Source organism: Orcinus orca, chromosome 2, assembly GCF_937001465.1.
Source record: "Orcinus orca chromosome 2, mOrcOrc1.1, whole genome shotgun sequence".
Classification (NCBI taxonomy): Eukaryota; Metazoa; Chordata; class Mammalia; order Artiodactyla; family Delphinidae; genus Orcinus; species Orcinus orca.
Genome location: NC_064560.1, coordinates 102,965,745 through 102,988,759, shown reverse-complemented (window position 1 = coordinate 102,988,759; position 23,015 = coordinate 102,965,745). Strand labels below are relative to the sequence as shown.

The window sequence follows — 23,015 nt, the reverse complement described above, 5'->3', positions numbered from 1 at the left end:
GCTGCAAGGGACCAGCCAGGTGAGGATCTAGAGAAAAGAATTATAGGCAAGTATAAAGGCTCTGAGGAAGGAAAGAACTTGGCATTTTTAAGGAACAGAAAGGAAGTAGATAAGGCTGAAAGATGGAGGCACAGGGGTGAACTGAGGTCAAGGAGGTCAACAGGGCTCAGATCACGGAGACTCTTCCAGACCAGTTAGAACATTTGGATTTTACACCAACTGCAATGGGAAGTGACTGAGGAATTTTTTTTTTTTTTTGCGGTACGCGGGCCTCTCACTGTTGTGGCCTTTCCCGCTGCTGTGGAGCACAGGCTCCGGACACACAGGCTCAGCGGCCATAGCTCACGGGCCCAGCCGCTCCACAGCATGTGGGATCCTCCCGGACCGGGACACAAACCCGTGTCCCCTGCATCGGCAGGCAGACTCTCAACCACTGCACCACCAGGGAAGCCCCGACTGAGGAATTTTAAACAGAAGAAGGATATGATCTGATTTACATTTTTTAAAGATCCCTGGCTTTGTGTGAGGAATGGGTTATGGGTGGCACAGAACGGGACCAGAAAAGCAGCAGGGACTCCCCTGGTGGTCCAGTGGTTAAGACTCCATGCTTCCACAGCAGGGGGTGCAGGTTTGACCCCGGGCCGGGGAACTAAGATCCTACATGTTGCGTGGTGTGGCCAAAAAAAAAAAAAAGAAGAAGAAGAAGAAGAAAAGCAATAGTACAGGCAAAAAAATGATGGTGGCCTTTAACTGGCAGCTGGCACACAGCCATAGCAGACAGATATTTCTGGACTGCTTTAACATAGGGGAAAATCATTAATATACTTGCTTCAATTCCTGTGATATTTCAGAAGAGTTCAAGGAAGAGACACTGCTGGTTACAATTAAGAAACATTTGCACAGGGGCATAGAAAGAACCAGCAGACCTGTCTTCTAGAACCGTCTCTGCCATCAATTTGTCATGTGACCTTGGGGACCGCTCTGAACCTCTGAGGTGGAGGGGAGGCTGGGCCCCCTTGTTTCTAAGGTGCCTACCAGCCCTTAAATTACACGATGCCGTGTCACAAGTGAGGTTGTTGCCACCTTATCTGGGTGGCAAAATGGGCTGCTGACTCAGGGTTGGGGTTTTTGCTGTTGACTTTTAATCTCTCAGAGAGGCTCTAGCTAAGCAGGAAATGGGGTGTTAATGAAGAAACTGGCCAGTCCTACTATTTCCTTGGGAAACTCTGAGGTCTGTGGCACCTCTGGCACAAGGGTACAGTGGCCAGCTGGGAATCTGTGGAGCAGACACTCCCAGGAAGCTGACAGCTCGTCAGGCCGAGGGGCTGAGGGCCCTGTCTCTAAGGAATTCAGGAACCAAGCCTTCAGTCACAGCACTCCCTGCGGCCCTTCTGGCAGCCTTCCACCTGCGCTGAGTCACACGGCAGCCAGGCCCTGCCACCCGGCTCTCCCTTCCTACTGGCAGGCTCTCCCCACACCATCCACTCCCCTCAAATGGTCCACCTGGCACCTTGGTGAGGACCTCACTCCATGATCCCTGAGGGCAGGGTTCTCAGTCCCAACTGCCCACCAGCATCCCTGGTGGGGATTAAAAACTATGTACACATATAGATGCCTGGGTCCTACTTCACATTTAATGACTTAGAATTGGGGTGAGGGAGAGGTTAGAAAGGCAAGAGTGGTGGAGTTAGGCTTAGTTAACTTTACATGATGGAGAGAATGTGGAACTCAGGAAACCGCACACCAGAGAGGTTCAACGATGTGTCTAACGCAGGGTTTCTCAGCCTTGGCCCTACTGACATGGTGGGCAGGACTGACCCTTTGCCATGAGGGGCTGTCCTGTACATTGTGGGATGTTTAGAGGCGCCCCTGGTCTCTAAATGCCAGCAATAGCTCCCCAGGTGTGACAACCAGACGTGTCTCTAGACATTGCCCAGTGCCCTCTGCGGGAGGAGCGAGTCGGAACCAGCCCAATTGAGAACGCTGGTGTAATATCACTTAGTTAATTATTGGCAGTGTTAGAAGCTAAAAACGAATCCACTAATTCCTGCCTGTGTTGGTTCTTCCACGTTCCAGCAGGAGCTGTGGAACACAGGGATGAGTCACTCCCTGAGGAAGTACCACAACCCACTTCACGGCCCTCTGTGCCTAAGCAGAGTGGGGGCAATGGAGAACTGACCTTGTCTCTGATGAAGGAAGCCCAGCCTGGAACAGCCAGCAGCTTGTTTGGCCACATGTGGTCTCCAGTATCTGACTAGAAGGACGATACCTTATCTTTTCAAGGGCTGCTAGACCTTTTTACTCATGCCTGGGGTTGCTCCCTTGCAGTGGTGAGATTCATTATGAAAATGATTCACACACTGCAGGAAACAAAGAAAGCCCGACCACAACCATGGATTATATTTTAAAATTCTCAGGTGTATGTCTCATTCCTTCCTTCCCGTATTAGTACAGCAAGAATTTAAACAATACCTTACCATAAGTTTTATTAGCTGACTGAGACCCTGTCTTTGTTGCCAATGATACACATATACAGGAGATAAGTAACCAGCCATACTCAGATAAGGCTTGACCAGCTGCCCATGAGGTGGGATCAGAGCAAGATAGATGAGCAGCAGTTAGTTAAGAACGAACAGATTTTTCAGTCTCTTGGCAACCGATTTTATTGTTATGCTTTGACCTGGCAGCTGGTAAGGCTTTATATGAATTAATCAACAAAGCTATGAAAAAACAGGATTAGTGGCTCTGAAATATGGTATTCTCGTGAGAGTCAGAGGAAGCATATTCGTTTTCAAGACTGCTTTCTCAAATAAGTACAAATAACTTTTAAACAGTAAGAAAATTACCCAGTGTTTTAAAAGGACACATCTCTAAACAGGAAGTCACATATACCTATCTACTGCATTTGTCCTTACCATGTAGCTTCCATATTTATTCTACCAAAATACAAAAGGATACGGAGTATCAAAGGAATAGGCCACACAAAGCAAGTGACTTACAGTGAGACAGTACTTGGTGGCTGTGGAATTGTTCTCAGCAAGTCCTCCTAAATCAAAGCATCTTACAATGAACACTCAAAGGTAACAAAAATATTAACCAGACCTTAAAAGGAATAAAAACACATGGAAAGACAGGCTTTCTGGCTTTCTGGCATCACCACAGAAATACAACCTATGGTGGCTCTAAACAGTCCTATGGTTCTCAGAGAAAAGACAAGGGTATCAATGAGGATGGCTTTGCCTGCCACATAACGGATCTAGGGACTGGAAGGACAGCAGGAGAATGGAGCGATCATGGGAGGGTGGCAAAAGAAGTGATTAAAGGTCAGCACGAAAACATAAGCAACTTACACATGATCTCTTAAGGGAAGACATTATGTAGCAGACCAACCACTGGACCCAGAGTTCTGGTTCTGGCTCTGCTACTAACTGTGTGACCTTAGAAAATGACTTAACATCTCTGGATAAAAATTTCCTTAACTACCAAACACTAGAGTAAGATAATCTTCTACTTCCTTCTAGTTCTAATACTCCTTGAGTTTACAAGCCCCCTCCTTCCTTAAGATGGACACATGTGCAATCACCAAAGTGAGCCATAGCTCAGGCATTCTTTGGACATTATCATGATCAATGCATTCCCTGGGCATAAACCTAGGTTTACCAAACCAGGGTTACCACATTAGATTCAAGACACCAGTTGATTTTGCCTTTCATAAAAACAACTAGGGCTTCCCTGGTGGCGCAGTGGTTGAGAATCGGCCTGCCAATGCAGGGGACATGGGTTCGAGCCCTGGTCTGGGAAGATCCCACATGCCATGGAGCAACTGAGCCCGTGAGCCACAACTACTGAGCCTGCGCGTCTGGAGCCTGTGCTCCGCAACAAGAGGCCGTGATAGTGAGAGGCCCATGCACCGCGATGAAGAGTGGCCCCCGCTCGCCGCAACTAGAGAAAGCCCATGCACAGAAACGAAGACCCAACTCAGCCAAAAATAAATAAATAAATAAATAAATAAACAACTAATTTTTTTAGCATAAGTACATCCCAAATATTGCATGGGACATACTTATAGTAAAATATTAGTTGTTGGTCATCCAAAATGCAAATTTCTTTTTTTTTTTCCAATTTGCTAAATCTGGCACCCTACCTCTGACCCCACGTTAAAAGTTCAATTTCAAAACTCAAAAGTCTGATTTCATATTTGTGGGTGGTGCCAAGTGTGGCTGAGGCACCAAATGGGAGGCCTTCTCATGGGTAACATACACAGAGGCAAAAAACAAAACAAAAACAGGCAAGGAAGAATAACTTTCAACATTTCTTTTGAGTAAGTGAGGCATCAAGTTTTCTTTAACAGTGAGTGAAATATGAGTGTTAGTAGACCTCAATCATACAAGAAAAACAATGTGGTGTACTGCACAACCAGACAGGAGGCCAAAACCAGCTGGATGCTCACAGCTCCACACCTCTCACCCTCTGGACATAAAGTTAATTACAAGCCCTTTATCTCTTCCTCCAACTCAGTGCTCACGTCTGCTCCCAAGATAATCAGCTTAAGGGAAACCAGACCATAAACTGGAACTTCCTGACCAAGAGGCAAAGGAATAAATATGATCCAAGCAAAACCTGCACACAGTATAAAAAGCGAAGGCAGTGAAAGGGAAAAATTCCTCTCTTCAGAAGGCAATCTTGTTCTAACAATGGCAAGACAATCTTGCTGCCTAGGGCATCACATTTTTTTTTTTTTTTATTGTGAGCCAGCTTTATTGAGGCATAATTGACATATAAAATTGTAAGATGTTTAAAGTGTATATCATGGTGATTTGATATACATATACATTGTGAGAGGGATTCTCCCACCCATCCAGTTAATTACGGACTCACTTTAAATATGTGAGCCCTGTTTGGTTTTTCAGGTGGTATCAAGCCTATCATTATTTATTAGAGAGAAAATATATATATATATATATATTCCATGTACGTAAAAATAATCCTTTTTCATAGTTTGTAGTGAAGATATAGACAGGGCACATTCCAAGATAAGTTTAAGTAACGATGGAAGGCTAGTTCGGTTTTCAAAATAACACAGAAGATTGATTACTGTGCTGTCTGGGCCAGTTAATTCAATTCTCACTGAGAGAGGTCCGCAGGAAACCCCTCTCAACTGTTGCCAGTATTGCTCTATCAGGAGCAGCAGGATGAGGTGGACTGAGACCAGATACTTATATCTATACACTAAGAAAAATTAAATATATGGACTAGAGGTTTCTAATGAGGAAAACAAATCCAAGTTTATTCATTAACTTATGGGTACATTCAGCAAGAGTTTATTGAACACTTCTTTTTTTGTCTAAGGCCACGTACACATAATCAGCTGACAGTCTAAAGTCATCACGTCATTAAAGGCCAAAATGAGTCTCAGAACTGGCAATTTCAGTTAGAAGTCAGAAAAAGATTAAATTCACTGTACTGCAAAATATTCATTAGGAAATGAAATTCCATTTTCTCAAATTTCCAAGGGATTTCACTCTCTCCCTAGATCAGCACAAGAGACCGAATCACTGGACACAGATGCTGAATGCCCCCACCCAGAGAAGAGGGCTCCCCACTGCCACGGTGGGAAGGACCCAAAGTCCTCACCTTTCTGCTTGTTTGACCTTTCCCTTTCCAAGGAGGGTAAGGCCATTATCTTGAGGAAAATAGGAGAATAAAAGAGGAGAGGTTTAGGAGTTGTGGTATAGCTATGGACATTGCTTCTCAGATAAAGTGGGAAGAAGAGTGAGAAAGAAATAGCAGAGTGATCCCCATTTCTCAGCCTCTCATTCCCTTTTCATTCACTCAACATGATTTTTTAGGGCTTAATATGTGCCAGAAACCATTCTAGGCGCTATGCCCACCATAGTGAACAAGACAAATTCCTGACCTTCATGGAGCCTGTATTCCACCAATGGGAGATAGATGTTGTGTACAACATGTGTGTGTGTGTGTGTGTGTGTGTGTGATGACAGTAAGTGCTATAAATACTCTAAAGAAAAATAAGGCAAGGGAAAGGGGAAGAAAATGATGGGGCAGGGCGGGGGTGGGGGGTGAAGGATGCTATTTTAGATGGGATGGTACAAGAAGGCATCTCTAAAGAAATGACTTTTGACTTGAAAGAAATGAGTGAGTAAGCTGTGCAGACATCTGAAGGAAGAACATTCCAGGCAGAGGAAACAGCAAATACAAAGGTCCTGAGGCGTGGCTGAAGCAGAGTGTGAAAAGAGGGGAGTGATAGAAGATGAAGCCCCCCACACCATGTAAGGGGACTGCAGGCCACAGTAAGGACTTTGGTTTCCTTCTGAGATAAAAAGCCACTGGAGAGCTTTGAGCACCGGAGTGAGAGACATAATTGACTCTGGCTGCTGCGTTGAGAACAGACTGTAGAGTGGTGAGGGTGGAAGCAGAGTGGCCCTGTAGGAGGCTTTTGAGTAATCCAGGCGACAGAAGTGAAAGGGACTTGGTGGAAGCAGGGGAAACTGTGGAAATTTCCTATCCTAGGTATAGACTCAAAATAGAACCAATGAGATCTGCTGAGGGACTAGATGCGGAGTGTGAGAGAAAGAAAAGAATCGGGGTGACCCTGGGGTGTTTAGCCTGAGCACCTGGAAGAGTGAAGTTGCCATTAACGGAGACAGGTGAGACTAAGCGAAAGCGGGTTTGGAAGAGGAAAATCAAGAGTCTGTTTCCTAGAGACTGTTGCCCACTTCAAGACCCTTAGATCTCTTTTAAAACCAAGGCAACAGAAATTGAGAAGCTGATCTTAAATTTCATATGGAAATTCAGGGAACCCAGAATAGCCAGAACAGTCTCAAAAAAGAAAAGCAAAGTGGGAGGACTCACACTTCCCGATCTCAAAACTCACCACGTACATAGCTAATAAAGAGGCGAGTATGATACTAGCATAAGGATAGACATACAGATCAGTGGAGTAGAACCGAGAGTCTAGAAATAAACCCTCACACTTACAGTCAATTTATTTTCAACACAGGCACCAACAGCATTCAAAGGGGAAAAAATAATCTTTTCAACAAATGGTGCTGGGAGAACTGGATGTCCATATGCAAAAAAATTAAGTTAGACCCCCTACCACACACCATATACAAAAATTAACTTAAAGTGAGTCAAAGATGGAAATGTAAGAGCTAGAACTATACAACTCTTAGAAGAAAACATAGGCATAAATCTTCATGGCTTTGGATTTAGCAATGCTTTTTTAGATGTGACACCAAAAGCAGAGCAACAGAAGAAAAAATAAATTAATTGTACTTCATCAAAGTTAAAAATCAAGGCAGGCCATGGAAATTAAGGAAGTGAGGGAGTAAGGAAGAAAGAATAAAGGAAAGGAAGAAAGTAGGAATGAAAACTAACATAAAATATAGAAAAGAATGATGGTCAGTCAAGTCTTTCCAGCACTACATTAACCTTTCTTCATTTGTAACCATCTGCAGAAATTCTGTTTTCCAGACTGTGTTTTCCCCCTAAAGCAAGTTTCTAAGAAGGTTAAGATAAATAAATAAATGGAACAAGAACAGTGAAGCACCAACAAGTTATATCACCAATAATTATAGAAAATTTATACAGCATAACACTACTCCCCTTCTCAACATCTGAATGATGAGCTGACCCAAAAGTGATAATCCTTCCAGTAGGAAAAAATAGCTGTTAGCCCATAGAGGTAAGAAAGAGGACCCCCTGGCAGGAGATTAGGAAGTCATGTGGCCCGCAGGAGCCGAAATGCTGGGAAGGTGAAGTCAAGGGCTCACAAGCTTTCCTTCACTTCAGGCCTGACTTTGCTTAATCGGTGATCTACTGGGACAGAGACAAAAGCTTTGGCAATAGTTACCGAACGAGTCATCACACCAGCCCTACCACCAGTCAAGACCCGAGAGCCTGGCTGCCTGGTAGGGTTTTCTGTCTGATTGGCAGGGAAAGAGAGAACCCTCTCCCACCCGTGCAGTTTGCCCGTCCAGACCCTCACCAGCAAAGGTGTCAAGATGTTAAATCATTCAACCGACAACAAAGGGAGGGAGGAAAGAACGGCGGGGGGCTGGGGGGCGGAGGGGGGGCGTGCAGGAGGTCTGGGACCTTCCTCCTCTCCTGCCAGAGAAGTTTCCTTCCTCCCACCCCGAGATGGGAAGCCTCGCACCTGGATGCCGCCCGGAGGTGACCTCAGCCCCGTCCCAACCTGGGACTCCACCTAATCAGCACCTCGCCCAAGCTGACCCTCACCCCCGTCACTGTCATCGTGGGGTCTGTGCTGAGGGCCTGGGAGAAGCAAAGCAGCTTTTCTGGTGGGCTCAGCCGCCCACAGGCGGGGAGAGAAGGAGCTGCAGCTCCACCCCCCGACCCAGGGCCAGACCCTGCGCTCGCCCTCTCCGTCGCTCAGCCCCGCGGGGTGACTGGAGCCTCCAGGAGCCCCGGGCCTAAGCGCGCCTCCCCCGCCCGCGCCAGCCGCCTCACCTGTTTCGCCCGCGGTCCCCACGCCGCTCCTTCTGCGCGCGCCGCGTCCACCCGCTGACGGCCTTTTTTGGGTCCTCGGCGGGTATTTTCCGTCGGGCCCCACATCACTTCCCGTAAAGGAGAGCGAGGTGGGGGCGGGACCTCCTCTCCACCCTCCACCTCCCGCTTCCTCCTGTCACCTCGGCGAGCACCTCCGCCCAACTCTGCGAGAGCGCTTTGCGGGCGCCCTCCCCGCGCGCCGCCCCCAGCCCCGCTGCACCTGCCACGCAAAGGCCCCACTCGCCTCTTTTTAATCCAAGTTGGGTCTCCACTGCCGCTTCCCGGAAGGCGCGAAACCTTAGGGGGTTGTTTTCGTTCTGAGACACAGTGGTGACACTTACAAACTGCCACGGGATCGGGCACTGCAAGGTAGTTTGGTGCCTCTCGCCAAATCTGCTCCCCTAAAAGCCATTTTCTAAAGGTGTTTTCCAGGGCATCAGGTCGGTGTGTCCACCTTGTAGCCAGAGGTGCTGAGCGGCTGCAAAGTCAGCCCTGCCCGCGGTTCCTGAGGCCCGGGGGCGCTCCAGCTCACAGTGCCCCCTTGGTCCGGCTCCCCAGGGACCGGATCCGCGCTGGGCATCCGGCTCTGCCACCGTCCATCCCGCCCCGCCAGCTCCTCACTCAGGGGGCCTGGACATGGCCCTCCTGGAGTGAGAAAAAGCTCTGGGATTCTTGAAAATGACCGGGGGAAGGGGGGGCGGGGGGAGAGTAGTAGAATTCTGGCAGGAAAAAAATATATTTCTGGAAGGAAATGACAAACGGGGTCTCTACTCGTACAGTCTAGTTCAGATTATAAAATCGCTCTCAGTTAAATTTCCAAGTATTAGAGCAATTCGTTAAAAAAAAAAAAAAAAGTACAGTACTTGAAAGAATAGCCCCTGTACGGAGAAATCTGCGAGCCTTTGCTGCCCCCCAGCGGCTCCCTTCTCTCAGTGCCGACGGTTTTGTGTGGGCCGCTTGGACCTGTGGCTGTGAGGCAGGTTGGGGCCACCAGGTTCCCACTGAGAGGCAGCCGAATTCTCCTCCAGTGCCCTGGGGGTCTGAACAGTGGCTTTGGGGCCTGCCCCGTGGGCTTTCCGGCAAAGCACTTCTGAACCAAATAATTCTACTTCTAAGCAAAAGAAAATGACTGGAAGCCCTAGTCTACTGTCTCTTACTATCTGTTCTATCTCACTGATTCTTCTTGCACCACAAATTCCAGCTGTCTCAGGGCAACCTGCCCAACTCCATCATTCTTTCAGTCTATAACTACTCACAGTTTGCACTACAGTACAATTAGCTTCTCAGATTCACATATAGGATGAACTATATGAAATTGCCAAATATTGAATATACATTCAATTTAATAGTTCTAAATACAACACAGTGATCTCAAAGTTAGGGATAACAGATTTCACCATAGGGTGATGCTTTCAAGGGATGTTTTCCAGGGAAGAGAAAGGCCATCAAACTGTTGTTGATGGAGGTTAGGACAGGAAAAGTAGCCCGATATTCATGTGTAGAGGAAGTCTTAGGAGTCACTGATCAGCTAAGATCTGGGGGGCCAACAATGCAGCAACCGCTAATGGCTCATATAAGGAGAGCTCCCCCTTCAGCCCTCCCCACTCCTGCAGCCAGGCAGGGCTGTCACCAGGAGTTTACCAGGCAGGAGATCAGAAAATAGCGATACTGTGGCCCATTCGTCGTCACCCATTCATTCATTTCATTCAGTGAGTCAAGCACTGTGTTAGGTACTGGAGAGGCAATAATGAATGAGGTAAATTGGTCCCTGCCCTCAGGGATCCTGCCCTCAGAGAAACCAAGTTAACTCCAGTGCAGTGAGATACGATCCTTGATAAGGGAAGTTAAAGAGTGTAAATGGAACACAGGTAAGTGACACCAAGTCAAGACTTCCCAGAGATAGTGATGTATAGATTCAGAAGGATGAATAAGAGGGGAAAGTGACAGAGGAGAGAATTTTAGGAAAGAGAGCAGAGGAATGGTCTGGAGGCAAAAAGAGAGAATGAGATATTGGAGCAACTGAAAGAAGTTCGGAAAAGCTGAAAAACTGAGTGGAAGGAAGCAATCAAAGAAACTGCAGAAATGAGCAGAGGCTGGAATATGAAGAACCCTGGAATGCTTATATTAGCTAACATTTATTGACCATTTACTCTGAATCAGCCAATATGCTAAGAACTTTACATATATCACCTCATTTACGTCTCACAATTGCCCTATAAAATAAGCACTATTCTTGTCCCCATATTACAGATGAGGAAAATGAGCCTTAAAGGGATTAAGCAACCTAAGTTCATATACCTAATAAGTGGCAAAGCCAGGACCAGAACTTAGAACCCATTTTCTTTTTTTTTTTTTGCGGTATGTGGGCCTCTCACTGTTGTGGCCTCTCCCGTTGTGGAGCACAGGCTCCGGACGTGCAGGCTCAGCGGCCATGGCTCACAGGCCCAGCCGCTCCGCGGCATGTGGGATCTTCCCAAACCGGGGCACGAACCCGTGTCGCCTGCATCGGCAGGTGGACTCTCAACCACTGTGCCACCAGGGAAGCCCTGAACCCATTTTCTAAATGGCTATAAGGCGAAGAATGGGCTGGGAAGGCCAATTAGCATTCTGAAGTCCAAGTGAGGGATATCTGGTTTAAGGCAGTGGCTCTGAGGATGAAGATGAATGGACAGATTTGAGATACTTAAGAGAGTGAATCAAGAAGACTTTGTTAGGGACTTCCCTGGTGGCGCAGTGGTTAAGAATCCACCTGCCAACGCAGGGGACACGGGTTCAATCTCTGGTCCAGGAAGATCCCACATGCCGCGGAGCAACTAAGTCCATGCGCCACAACTACTGAAGCCTGCGCGCCTAGACCCTGTGCTCTGCTGCAAGAGAAGCCACCGCAGTGAGAAGCCCATGCACCGCAATGAATAGTAGCCCCCCGCTCGCCGCAACTAGAGAAAGCCCATGTGCAGCAACGAAGACCCAGCACAGCCAAAAATAAAAATTAATTAATTAATTAATTTAAAAAGAGGAAGACTTTGTTGTAGGGGGTGAAGAAGAGGGAGGAATCCATGGAGACGCCCAGATTTCTGGTTTGGGCAACTAGGAACCCTTGAGCAAAAGGAAGAAAGCAACAGGGAAGGAGAGTGAAATAGGCAATAATAAACAAGTTTAGGACATTTCAACTCTGACATACCAGCACCAGCAGAACATCCAAGTGAAACTGTTTAGTATGTAGTTGAATAAGTTGGTCTGAAGCACAGAAGACGTGAACTGGAGCTATTACCAAGGGGACTCAAAGACATGAGAGGCAATGAGCTAGTCTAGAAAATGTGCTGAGAGGGCAAAGAGGGGGCTTGGTGCAGAACCCAGAGGATCACTCAGTATTTAACGCATTGGCAGAGGAAATCCAAAAAGGAATTTGAGAAAAGTGTGTCCAGAGGAAAACAAAGAGAGAAAGTTATTACAGAAACTAAGTATATTAAACCCATCTTGTGCACCAGTTCAAAATCCTCCCCACAACACTTCTTACTCCAGCCACAGAACTGGTCACAGTACACCTCTTGCTTCCAGCTCTGGAGCTTCTCTGACACTGCAGGCTGCTGCTTGAAACATGCAGAGTCCCAGCTCCAGTTACATTAATAGGATTGAAATGGGAGGTATCAGTACAAACTCATGATTTTTAGTATGGAGAAATAGAGTTATGTATAGATATGTATTAAGTATATATTTTCCAGCTCCGTCTGCTAAGAGGTCCTAGAAGCAAGTATATCATAGTAGCTATGAACACACTTAGCACTCAGATCTTGATTTCTAAATACCCTTTTCCAATAAAAGGAACCAAAGACATGATCTTTTATATATAAAATCCTAAAGAATCTACTAAAAAACTATTAGCGCTAATAAATGAAATATGCAAAGATGCAGGGTGCAAGATCAATACACAAAAATCAGTTGTATTTCTATACACTGGGAATGAACAATCAAAAAAGGAACTTTTTTAAAAAAATCCCATTTATAATAGCAACAAAAAGAATAAAATACTTAGGAGATGCAGGATTTATACACTAAAAACTACAGAACACTACTGCAAGAAATTAAAGAGGACTTAAATAAATGAAAAGATATACCATGTTTTTGGATTGGAAGACATAATACTGTAAAGATGGCAATGCTCCCCAAAGCAATCCCTAGATTCAATGCAATCCCTATCGAATTCAACACTATTTTTGCAGAAAAGGAAAAGCTGATGCTAAAATTCACATGAAATTGCAAAGGACTCCAAATAGCCCCCAAAAAAATCCTGAAAAAGAATAAAGATAGGGCTTCCTTTGTGGTGCAGTGGTTGAGAGTCCGCCTGCCGATGCACGGGACGCGGGTTCGTGCCCTGGTCCGGGGGGATCCCACATGCCGCAGAGCGGCTGGGCCCATGAGCCATGGCCGCTGGGCCTGTGCGTCTGGAGCCTGTGCTCCATGGCGGGAGAGGCCACAACAGTGAGAGGCCCGCGTACCGCAAAAAAAAAAAAAAGCATAAAGTTAATTCACACTTCCTGATTTCAAAACTTAATACAAAACTGCAGTAATCAAAACAGTGTGGTATTAGCATAAAGACAGAGATATAGATGAGTGGAATGGACTTGAGGGTCCAGAAATAAGCCCATAAATCTATAGCCAATTGATTTTCAAAAAGAGTACCAAGACCATTTGATGGGGAAAGAACAGTCTCTTCAACAAATGGTGCTGGGAGAATAGACATTCACATATAAAAGAGTGAAGTTGGACCCTTTCCTTACACTATATATAAAAATTAACTCAAAATAGATCAGACCTAAATCATAAGAACTAAAACTATAAATAAAACTCATAGAAGAAAACATAGGCAGAAATCTTCATGACCTTGGATCTGGCAATGGTTTCTTACATGTGATAGCATAAGCAGAAGCAACAAAAGAAAACTGTATTAGACAATCAAAATTTAAAATTTGTTCACATCAAAGGATACTCTCAAGAGAGTGAAAACACAATCCACAGAATGGGAGAAAATATTTGCAAACCATATATCTGATAAGAATATAGTATCAGAATATATAAAGAGCTCTTACAACTCAACCACAAAAAGACAATCCAATTAAAAAGCAGGCAAAGGACTAAAACAGACATCTCTCCAAAGAGGATACAAAAGTGGCCAACAACCACATGAAAATATGTTCAATGGCATTAGTCATTAGGGAAACACAAATCAAAACCATAATGAGATACCACTTCATAACTTTAAAAGAAAAAAGAAAAGACAAATAACAAGTGTTAGTAAGATACAGAGAAACTGGAACCTTTATACATTGCTGGAGGGAATGTAAAATGATGTAGTCACTTTGGGAAACAGTTTGGCAGTTCTTCAAAAAGTTAAACAGAGAATTGTCATATGTCCCAACAAGTTTATTCCTAGAAATAGGCCAAAATTATTGAAAACAGGTATTCAAACAAATACTTGTACACAAATGTTCATAGCAGCACTACTCCAAAAGGTTCCAAAAGGTGAAAACAATCTAAACATCCATCAATGGATGAATGGATAAAGAAATTGTGGTATATCCATACAATGGAATATTACTTGGCCACAAAAAGGAGTGGGGCACTAATACATGTTACAACATGAATGAAACTTGAAAGTATACAAAGTAAAAGAAGCCAGTCACAGAAGGTCACATACTGTATGATTCTATTTAAATGAAACATCCAGAAAAGGTAAATCCATAGAGACAGAAAGCAGACTGGTTGCCAGGGCTGCAGGGAAGAGGAATAGAGAATGACTGTTTACTGTACATCATCCTTTTGGGGTGATGAAAATGTCCTGGAACTCGACAGAAGTGATAGTTTCACAACATTGTGAATGTACTAAATGCCACAGAATTGTATGCTTTAAAATGTGTTATGTGAATTTTGTTTCAATTTTTAAAAAAGAACCAAACTCCTAGAGTCAAAGCTTCGTCTAAGAAAAGGATGAGCCAGAAAGTAAAGAAGTGCTCAGAGAATAACAAGGACATATCAAAAGGACACAGACCCATCTGGGGGAGGATTATTCCTCAGCTAAGAGCTTGCTTATTTTAACTAGGACTGTCAATATATTTTTGTTTATAAGCTACATTAACAAAACTTACCTTTCAAAAATGTCCACTGTGAATGTCAAAGTATATTCTTATTTTATACCTAGTTGTAAACTTTTTTAAGAAGTCTTATTTTACACTTGTTAAACTACAAAATTATTTTCAGAAAATGCTTAAACATTACATTTTATATTTGAAATAAACATTAAAAAAGAATACAGGAGCCAGCTTGAAAGGACTCCAACCAGCCAAATCTGGGACAATTTTAACGTGTAGTGATTGTCAGGGTTGTCTTCATGGGCATGGAACTAGAACTTGACACAGGGCCCTGCACTCAGAATTTTAATGCTCTGCAGTCACTGTCTTAAAATTCTTAATAATTTTACCTTTGAATTCGTGTTTTATAAGTGAAATCTGATGGCACAATGGAGGATGCTGGAGGCTTGAAGCCTCTGCAGACACATGGCTCTGACTCCTGCCACTGCCCACTCCTCACCCCCTGGTCCCCTGGGCCCTACCCAGCCTTGCATTCACTACCTTACTCCAGGGCAGTGACTAAGTCACCTTGGCTGGGGGAGGCTCACATTCCGCCATCACCTTCCACCTGGCCAGGAGCGTGGATGTGAGAGCAGAAGGGATCAGGGTTGAGTCCATGCCCCATGGCACCATGGGGCGGGCAAGAAGGCAGGTATCACTACCTGGTAGCACCACAGTACATTCTATGTGCCACTCAGCAGGGGGCTCCTGCCACCACCACCCAGGAATCAAGAGCACCCCATCATGGAGGCTACAATCCCTGGGGGGTGCACATTCACCATGGGTTGGAGTGGTGGGTCCATGAGAAGAGGAGACTGACTTTCTCATCCTCACCCAGGGCTGTGCATCTTCATTCTGCACTAAGCCCCACAAATCATGTGGCTAGCACTGGTGACAGTAATAGACTGTAACTCACTGAACAAAATAGGAATCTGTGAATCATACTGACAGATCATTTCTGCAGTATTCCTACCAAAAAGGTATAACCTGAATCTCTCTAATCATGAGGAAGCATTAAACAAACCCAAATTAAGGGAAATTTTACAAACAGACCAGTATTCTTTAAAAATTTCAAGATCATGAAAGGCAGTGACTAAGGAATGAGAATAAATGAAACCAAAGAATCATGACAACTAAACTCATATGTAATCGTGAATTAGTTCCCAGACCAGAAAAAAAATTTTGTCTTGCTCTAAAGGACATTAATGGGACTTGGTAGAATTTGGATAAAATCTGAGATGAGATAATAATATCCTATCAACCTTAACTTCCTGATTTTGATTATTATATTTATAAATGAGAATATCCTTGTTTTTAGGAATTGCACACTGAAATACTTAGGGGTAAAAGGGAATCACATGGGCAACTTATTGTTCTCAAAGGGTTTAGAAAAACAATGTGTGTGTGTGCATCGACATACACACACATATATAGAGATTAAAGCAACTGCGGTTAAACGTTAACATGTGTGGAATCTGGATAACAGGTATATGAAAATTCTTTGTACTATTTTTGCACTTTTTATTTAAGTCTGAAATTATTTCAAAATAATACCTAAAAAGCTTTTAGAATTCTCTTCAGGAAATCCCATAGGATCAAGTTTAGTGGCCCCCTTGAAAATCTACCATTGTTTAGGCTTTCCCCCTTTAATTCTCTTATTCTCCCTATCTTGCCCTCCTGATCTTGGAGTTAGAATGGATTTGTGATGAGACTGCAGAACCACCACCTGATTATGTTACCTGGGAAGGCCCTGATGATACTCCTTTCACTGAGGCACTGGTGAGGAGGCCACTGACATCTCTGAAAAGCACAACGGTGGATGTCCTTTATGAGCTGAGACTGACAGAAGATGCTGCTGCAACAGGACTCCTGAGTATCAATTAGAAACAAAAGAATGCCCAAATGGCAAAGAACAGATGGCAGGCCATAAGTACTATAATGGGAAGCCAGGCTGGGGTGCAACCAGGGTGTCTTGACCCACAGAGATCTGTGATGGTGGCTTATAGGTCATGGTGTTCTGAAGGAAAAGATAGATGGGGTGTTTTTGTTTTCAGGAGAGAAGGGGTGTTTCTTGACTCAAATATTTTTTAAAGAAAATCAAGAACTAGTGAGCAGAAGGCTGTCAGTCTCCACAATGGCAATCATGGTCTTTCACCAGTTTCCTGGTTTAAGTCATTTCACAGACTTAGAGTCAATGACTGAAGATGTATTCACCTGAGGAAGGTGAATACCACAAGAATTATACCAATGCCACAAGAATTACATCATAAACTTTCCTCTGCTCCTACCAAGAGACCAAGGCCTTCAACCAGGATAAATGTGCATTGGGGAAAGAGGAATTCAGACTTTGATGACTGCAAGATCTGAGTTGAAACTGGTACAAGGAAGCTCTAAATGCTACCACAGTCCCTCAGTTTAGAGTGGGGGCTTGTGAGGGTGATAAGATATGTGCAGGTTTGGCCCAAATTTGTTTTACAGGACCCACTCTGTCATTCCATAGGATACATTCCATAGGATACATACATATACTCAGTAGCTGGCAGAAACCTCACACTGACCTTAAAGGAAGAGCCCCTGCCTTAGTCTGCTCAGACTGCTATTAAAAAAAAACATCATTAAATGAGTGGTTTAAAAAAACAGGTATTTTTTTTTCTTACAGTTCTGAAGGCTATGGTGTCCAAGATCAAGGTGCTGGCAGATTCAGTGTATGATGAGGCCTTCTTCCTGATTTGCAGACAGCCACCTTCTTGCTGTATCCTCACATGGGCAAGAGAGAGAAACAGCATCTCTCTTTTCTTATAAGGGAACTAATCCCATTGATAAGGGCTCCACCCTCATGACCTAATTACCACCCAAAGGCCCTACCTCCAAATACCCTCACATTGGGGATCAGGGCTTCAACATATGAATGGGGAAAAGCATTCAGTCCATACCACATCGTTATTGTAGAAAGGACCAACTGAAAGCCCCTAAATCTGCTTTCCCTGGCTCCAATAGTAAATTAGAAGCAATTCAGGCAAAAAATTGCAGACGTTAATGCCACCTTCAAAGATATGAAGTATAGGTGGGGGGGGGTTCTCTCTATAACACCATTCAATTCACCTCTCTGTGCCCTGCAAAAACTAAACAGAAAAAATTCTCGGGATGGATGGTGATGGTGGTCACACAACAATGTCAATATATTTCATGCCACTGAAATGTACACTTAAAAATGGTAAAAACAGTAAACTTTATGTTATGTATATTCTACACCACACACACATGCTAGATGGATTATGGCAGGAAACTATGGACTACCTCAACTGCAGCTGCTATTCTGGATGCAGTGGGTTTTTTTCTTCTCTGACAGTTTTGTTGAGATATAATCCCACACAATAAAGCTTTAAAGTGTACAATTCAGTGGTTTTTGTTTCTTTTTGTTTTTGTTTTTTGCGGTACATGGGCCTCTCACTGTTGTGGCCTCTGTTCCATTGTGGAGCACAGGCTCCAGACGCACAGGCTCAGCGGCCACGGCTCACGGGCCCAGCCGCTCCGTGGCATGTGGGATCTTCCCGGACCAGGGCACGAACCCGTGTCCCCTGCATTGGCAGGCGGACTCTCAACCACTGCGCCACCAGGGAAGCCCAGTGGTTTTTAATATATTCACAAAGCTGTCATTGATCACCACCATCTAGTTCCAAAATATTTTCATCAACCTAAAAAGTAACCCTATATCCATTAGCAGTCACTCCCTATCTCTTCTTCCCCTTAGTCCCTGGGAACTACTAACACACTTTGTTTCTACACATTTGCCTATTCTGGACACGTCATATAGAATCATACAATATATGGCCTCTTGTGCTCAGCTTCCTTCATGTTTCAAAGTTTATTAATGTTGCAGCACATATCAGTATTTCATTCCTTGTTATAGCTGAGTAATATTCCATTGTGTGGATATACCACAACATGTTTATCCATTCACTGGTTGAGACATTTGGGTTATTTTCACTTTTTGGCTATTATAATAATGATTCTATGAGCATTCATTTACAAAATTTTTGTGTAGACATATGTTTTCACTACTCTGGGACATATGTCTAAAAGCAGAATTGCTGCGTCATATATGGTATCACTATGTTTATCTTTTTGAGGAACTTCCAAACTGTTTCACAGCAGCTGCACTGTTTTATATCCTCACCAGCAATATACGAGGGTTTCAACTTCTCCACATCCTTGTCAACACTCATTATTTGCCCTTTTTGACTGTAGTCATCCTACTGTATGTGAAGCGGCATCTCACTGTGGCTTTGATTTGAATGGCTGCAGTACCTTTACTGGAAAAAACAAAAAACAAAAAACAACTCATTCCCTGGCACTTGTTATGTGACTACCGAACTGACAAAGCAATCCTTCTCAAAAGGAAGATCAAAAGCAGTTCAATTTCGCATGATGTTAAATAGGATTATCATTCCTTGGATAACAGGATTATATATATACTTGCCTATGGTCACAGGCAGAAATACTTGACTGTGTATCCTGTGGGAAGAGTCTTTTTCCCTGGCCTCACCTTTGGGTGTGACATGCTCTAAACCAGCAGACTCTGAAGAGACATTTGCCACAGCTGAGCAGACATTTACAATTCATGTTTCCTTTCAGTCTCTCTCTCTCTTAATCCTAAACTCTGTCATATCCTAGACAGGGGCTACTCCTTGAGCCTGGGGCCCACAATGAGAAGACACACAGAACAGAACCCCAGTCTACCGACAGACAAGCCAAGCCTGTCACACAGTAGATACTTGGTATGTGTTATAAATTTACATATATTTTTCAGTGTGCATAGAAGAAAAACAGTCTCAAAAGCTCAAACTATTAAAGGTGCTAATTAAATCAATGTATACTAAAAAACCGTAATTTTCACTTTGTTCATTCTGTATTGTTTGGGTTTTTTTAATGAGGTGAACATGTACTACTCTGTAATTTCTTATTCACATTTTTTTTTTAAATTACCTATGCTGGTCTCAACATAGTTTAGATTAAGTTACAATGAATTTACTTTTCAAAAAAATCAATCATAAGAAATGAGTTGATTTAAAGCATTTTATACATATGTGATTACATTTAAGCTTTCGTTGTTAAATATCAGTTCTTAGTGATTTCCAAAAAACCCTTTAACTATGTGAATAGCTTCATAATAAATTAACTCCTCCCTGACCACCATTATAATGCAAATTTGCTTGGTGGGTTAAGTAAACAGAGCTGTGGCTTGTTTGCCACCCTATGTGACACCACCTACCTTCTCAAAAACCTCCATTTGATCTGAGCCACCCCAATTCTCAATTTACTCCGCCATTCTGCCTGGGATGAGAAAGGGCTGGGATTAAAAGACTTCTAAAGTATATTAAAGCAGGCTAATTGTAGGCTAACTGAGGGGCATCCTGCCTGAAGTTAACTTGGTTAATTTAATCTACAAACACAACTGTAAACAACATTCCCAGCTAGTTTATACAGTCTAGACTGCCAATGTATAGGCCACATTCCCAGAAAAAAGAAGCTTCAACTAGGAAATAAAATATTCCTTAAGACATTCATTTTTGCTTAAAAGGAAAGTACTAATCTGTCCTGGTGAAAAGACATAAAATGGCAAATAAGAATACAGGAAACATTAAAATTGACAGTGCTAGTTTTAAAACTAATTTAAAATCATTATCTATGATTTATTTACAATTAAAATATATTTGATAACTTTTTACTAGATTATTTATAGTCAATGTATAATTTCAATGGAACTTTAAGCAATTACAGTTCGACTCCATGTAGTATTAACTTTTCTTCTCTTCTGAGTCTTGTACCAATTTCAACTTTTCTTTTAATTCCTTCTGATCTCTGGAATACTGTTCAAATACTGGTTGATAAATATATATTCCTCCAGCAATTCCAAGGATGGTAGCAAAAAGCAGTTGTGGAAAAGTCAATCTTCCAAACATGTTTTCAACAAACACCGCACAGTGCAAGGGTGGTTTCCAGGATATCTCTTCAGATCTGTATACAAAGAAAATGGGAAGCAAAGCAGTAACTTAGCACAATATCCTTTATAAAGACTTCATGTCACAACTTTGCTCCTGCATGAACAGTATTTTTGTCATAATATGTAAATATGCTTATTGATGTAACTAAAATAGGAATCCAGATACATAGGGAATATGAGAAATGACGGTTAGGGGATGGGGTAAAATAAAGCTAAATCCTATTATAGAACGTTTTCAGTGGTTTGGGGGTTTTTTGTTTTTGTTTCTTTGGACAGCAGGAAACACTTTATTCCCAGGATCTCAGCAGCCCTGTGGCCACTGGCTAAGAATCCCCAGTGTGGGGAGGGCTAGTTCCCATAGTCTGGCCCAGGGTGGCAGGCGCTGGTGGTCTGGGTTTGTCCCAGGGACACAGGCATGGCGGAGAAGGGGGTTACTCTTTCCGGAAAATTAGGCACTTGTTGGCTGGTATGTCCACCATCCTCTCCAGGAGCAGCCCACTGGCCTGGCCCAGGTCCTCCAGAAGGGCTGTATCCCACAGCCCCCACTCTGGGTTCCTGCATCGGAGGGTCAGGTCAAAGTCCACGTTACTCTGGGGAGAAATCTTCCCGTTGATGGCACAGGGCCCATAGGTGATGAGGAGCGCCTTGCATTTGAGCAGGTGTCCTGCTGCTCTGAAGAGCCCCTCGGTGCAGCTCAGGGGGCTGATGTGGCTCATGTCGATGCAGAGTAGCAGATCCAGAGATTGCGGCAGGATCCCGCCCCACTGCTCCCAATCTCACCTCACGTCGAGGTACAGCGGGGCCTTCACGTTGGATAGTCCCTGGGCCTGAGTGGTGGCCAGGATGCTGTCCAGGCAGCTCTGATCCACGTGGTTCGGCTGCCATTCGGCATGGGGAAGGCTCGCCCGAAGTGGGCCGTGTGCTGGCCAGAGCCCGAGGCCAGCTCGAGCAGGCGGCCACCGCACACAGCCGCAGCATGCGCAGGATGGGTTCCTTGTTCCTTTCCGCGGCTGCCGCCACCAGCGTCTTTCTAGTCCTGAGCGGCGTGGTCCATTGGCAGTGGTAGTCCAGCGCCGCTGGGCCCGTCGGGAGTGGTGGTGCAGTACCGCGGGGCTCGTCGGGAGTCTTCAGTGGTTTTAATGGATGATTTTTTAAATGGCAATAGTGTGAGAGAGGGGAGAAGCATACTCTTTATGCCTTTAAAGGCATACCAAACCTACTGAAAGAAACAGCCCCCCCAAAAAAGTTGAAAGTGATCGCCAATCCCATCTGGAAGTAGGAGAAAGGGATTTCTTACTTTTCATTATTAGCCTTTCTTTACTATTTTATGTTTTTTGGCAATATGTATGATTAAAAACAATTTTTAAAAACAAGCTAAAAGATTTTCTAGTTCCTTTTGATGCTGTAGTAGGTACATATTGACATCACCTCTAAGTCATTTGCCATCTATTTTTGACAAAAATATAATGAGGATTTGGCTGGTTTTACTTTTAACAATTGAGGAGTTAAGGCTCTAGAACTTCTCAGAAAATTATACTCCTTGCTATAGTCTATAGTCTGTGAGAAGTCCTACAGTTGCAGGAGACCCTAAGCAGATGTTTATGAACGAGAAAAGCAGAGCGAAGAATTTACACGTTTTCTTTATTACAACAATATTTCACAGCCTCCTAAACCAGCTCCCAAGGTCACAAAAATCAATAGGAGCTTAATAATTAGTAGCTTGCTCTTAATATATTGCTAAAATTGTCATTTAAACTAATCGGGGTGGGGGGGAGACTGTTTTCTCTTGGACTCTACAGCTAACTGGATAAATGACAACTTCACCAAGCTTGGTTTGGTTCAATGACCGCTAGGTATAAGAAAAGGAAACATTTGCAAGTCAGCTCCTTGGAAAACAGACAATTAAACCACACAAACACGGCAAGGTTCCCTTTCTGCCACTAGCTCGCTAAGTAACCCTGACCAAGTCCTTTAACGTTTGGGGGCCTCATTTCCCACAGGCTAAATTACCCCTACCCTGCCTACGTCGTTCAACAAATACTTATTGTGAGATCACCCAAAGAGTACAATGTTACACTAACACTTCCGTTTGTAATGAAGACTACTATTATCATTACCACTCAGAGACCTCTGAGAGTTCTGCTCAGGCTCCGCGCCGCCTCCCGCCTGCCGCCGCAGAGGCGAGATCCGGCTCCTTTCTGCAGTTTCCGGACCGCCAGCCGCAGAGACCACGAAGCCAAAGGAGGGCAACAATCCCTCGAGAAAGAAACGTAGGCTGGAAAGCAGGGACTAGCCCGTGGCGAAGCGCAGAAGCGTTGCCTGAACATGCAGCACTGCGCCACAGGGACGCGCAG

The 23,015-nt window shown here is 44.0% G+C and overlaps 2 protein-coding genes and 1 pseudogene across 5 annotated transcripts in view; all 3 read right to left on the bottom strand.

Annotated features, from left to right (window-relative positions):
- Positions 1-8,646, bottom strand: part of RAB27A (RAB27A, member RAS oncogene family) — a 74,147-nt gene extending 65,501 nt beyond the window's left edge. Inside the window, exon 1 of the mRNA XM_004274648.3 lies at positions 8,494-8,646. The gene's annotated coding sequence lies outside the window, so the exon portion shown is untranslated. The remainder of the gene's footprint in view (positions 1-8,493) is intronic.
- Positions 8,647-19,719: 11,073 nt separating this feature from the next.
- Positions 19,720-23,015, bottom strand: part of PIGBOS1 (PIGB opposite strand 1) — a 28,398-nt gene continuing 25,102 nt past the window's right edge. For 2 of the 4 annotated variants that reach the window (XM_033436964.2, XM_033436965.2), the window contains exon 2: positions 19,720-20,675. In XM_033436964.2, coding sequence (XP_033292855.1) covers positions 20,456-20,620 — 165 coding nt within the window. In that variant the 5' untranslated portion in view covers positions 20,621-20,675 and the 3' untranslated portion in view covers positions 19,720-20,455. Of the gene's footprint in view, positions 20,676-21,441; positions 21,552-22,778; positions 22,980-23,015 lie in introns of those variants that run through there. The other 2 variants (XM_033436963.2, XM_033436966.2) reach the window with 2 other exon arrangements.
- LOC101275014 (methyltransferase-like 26) lies at positions 20,682-21,852 on the bottom strand (annotated as a pseudogene).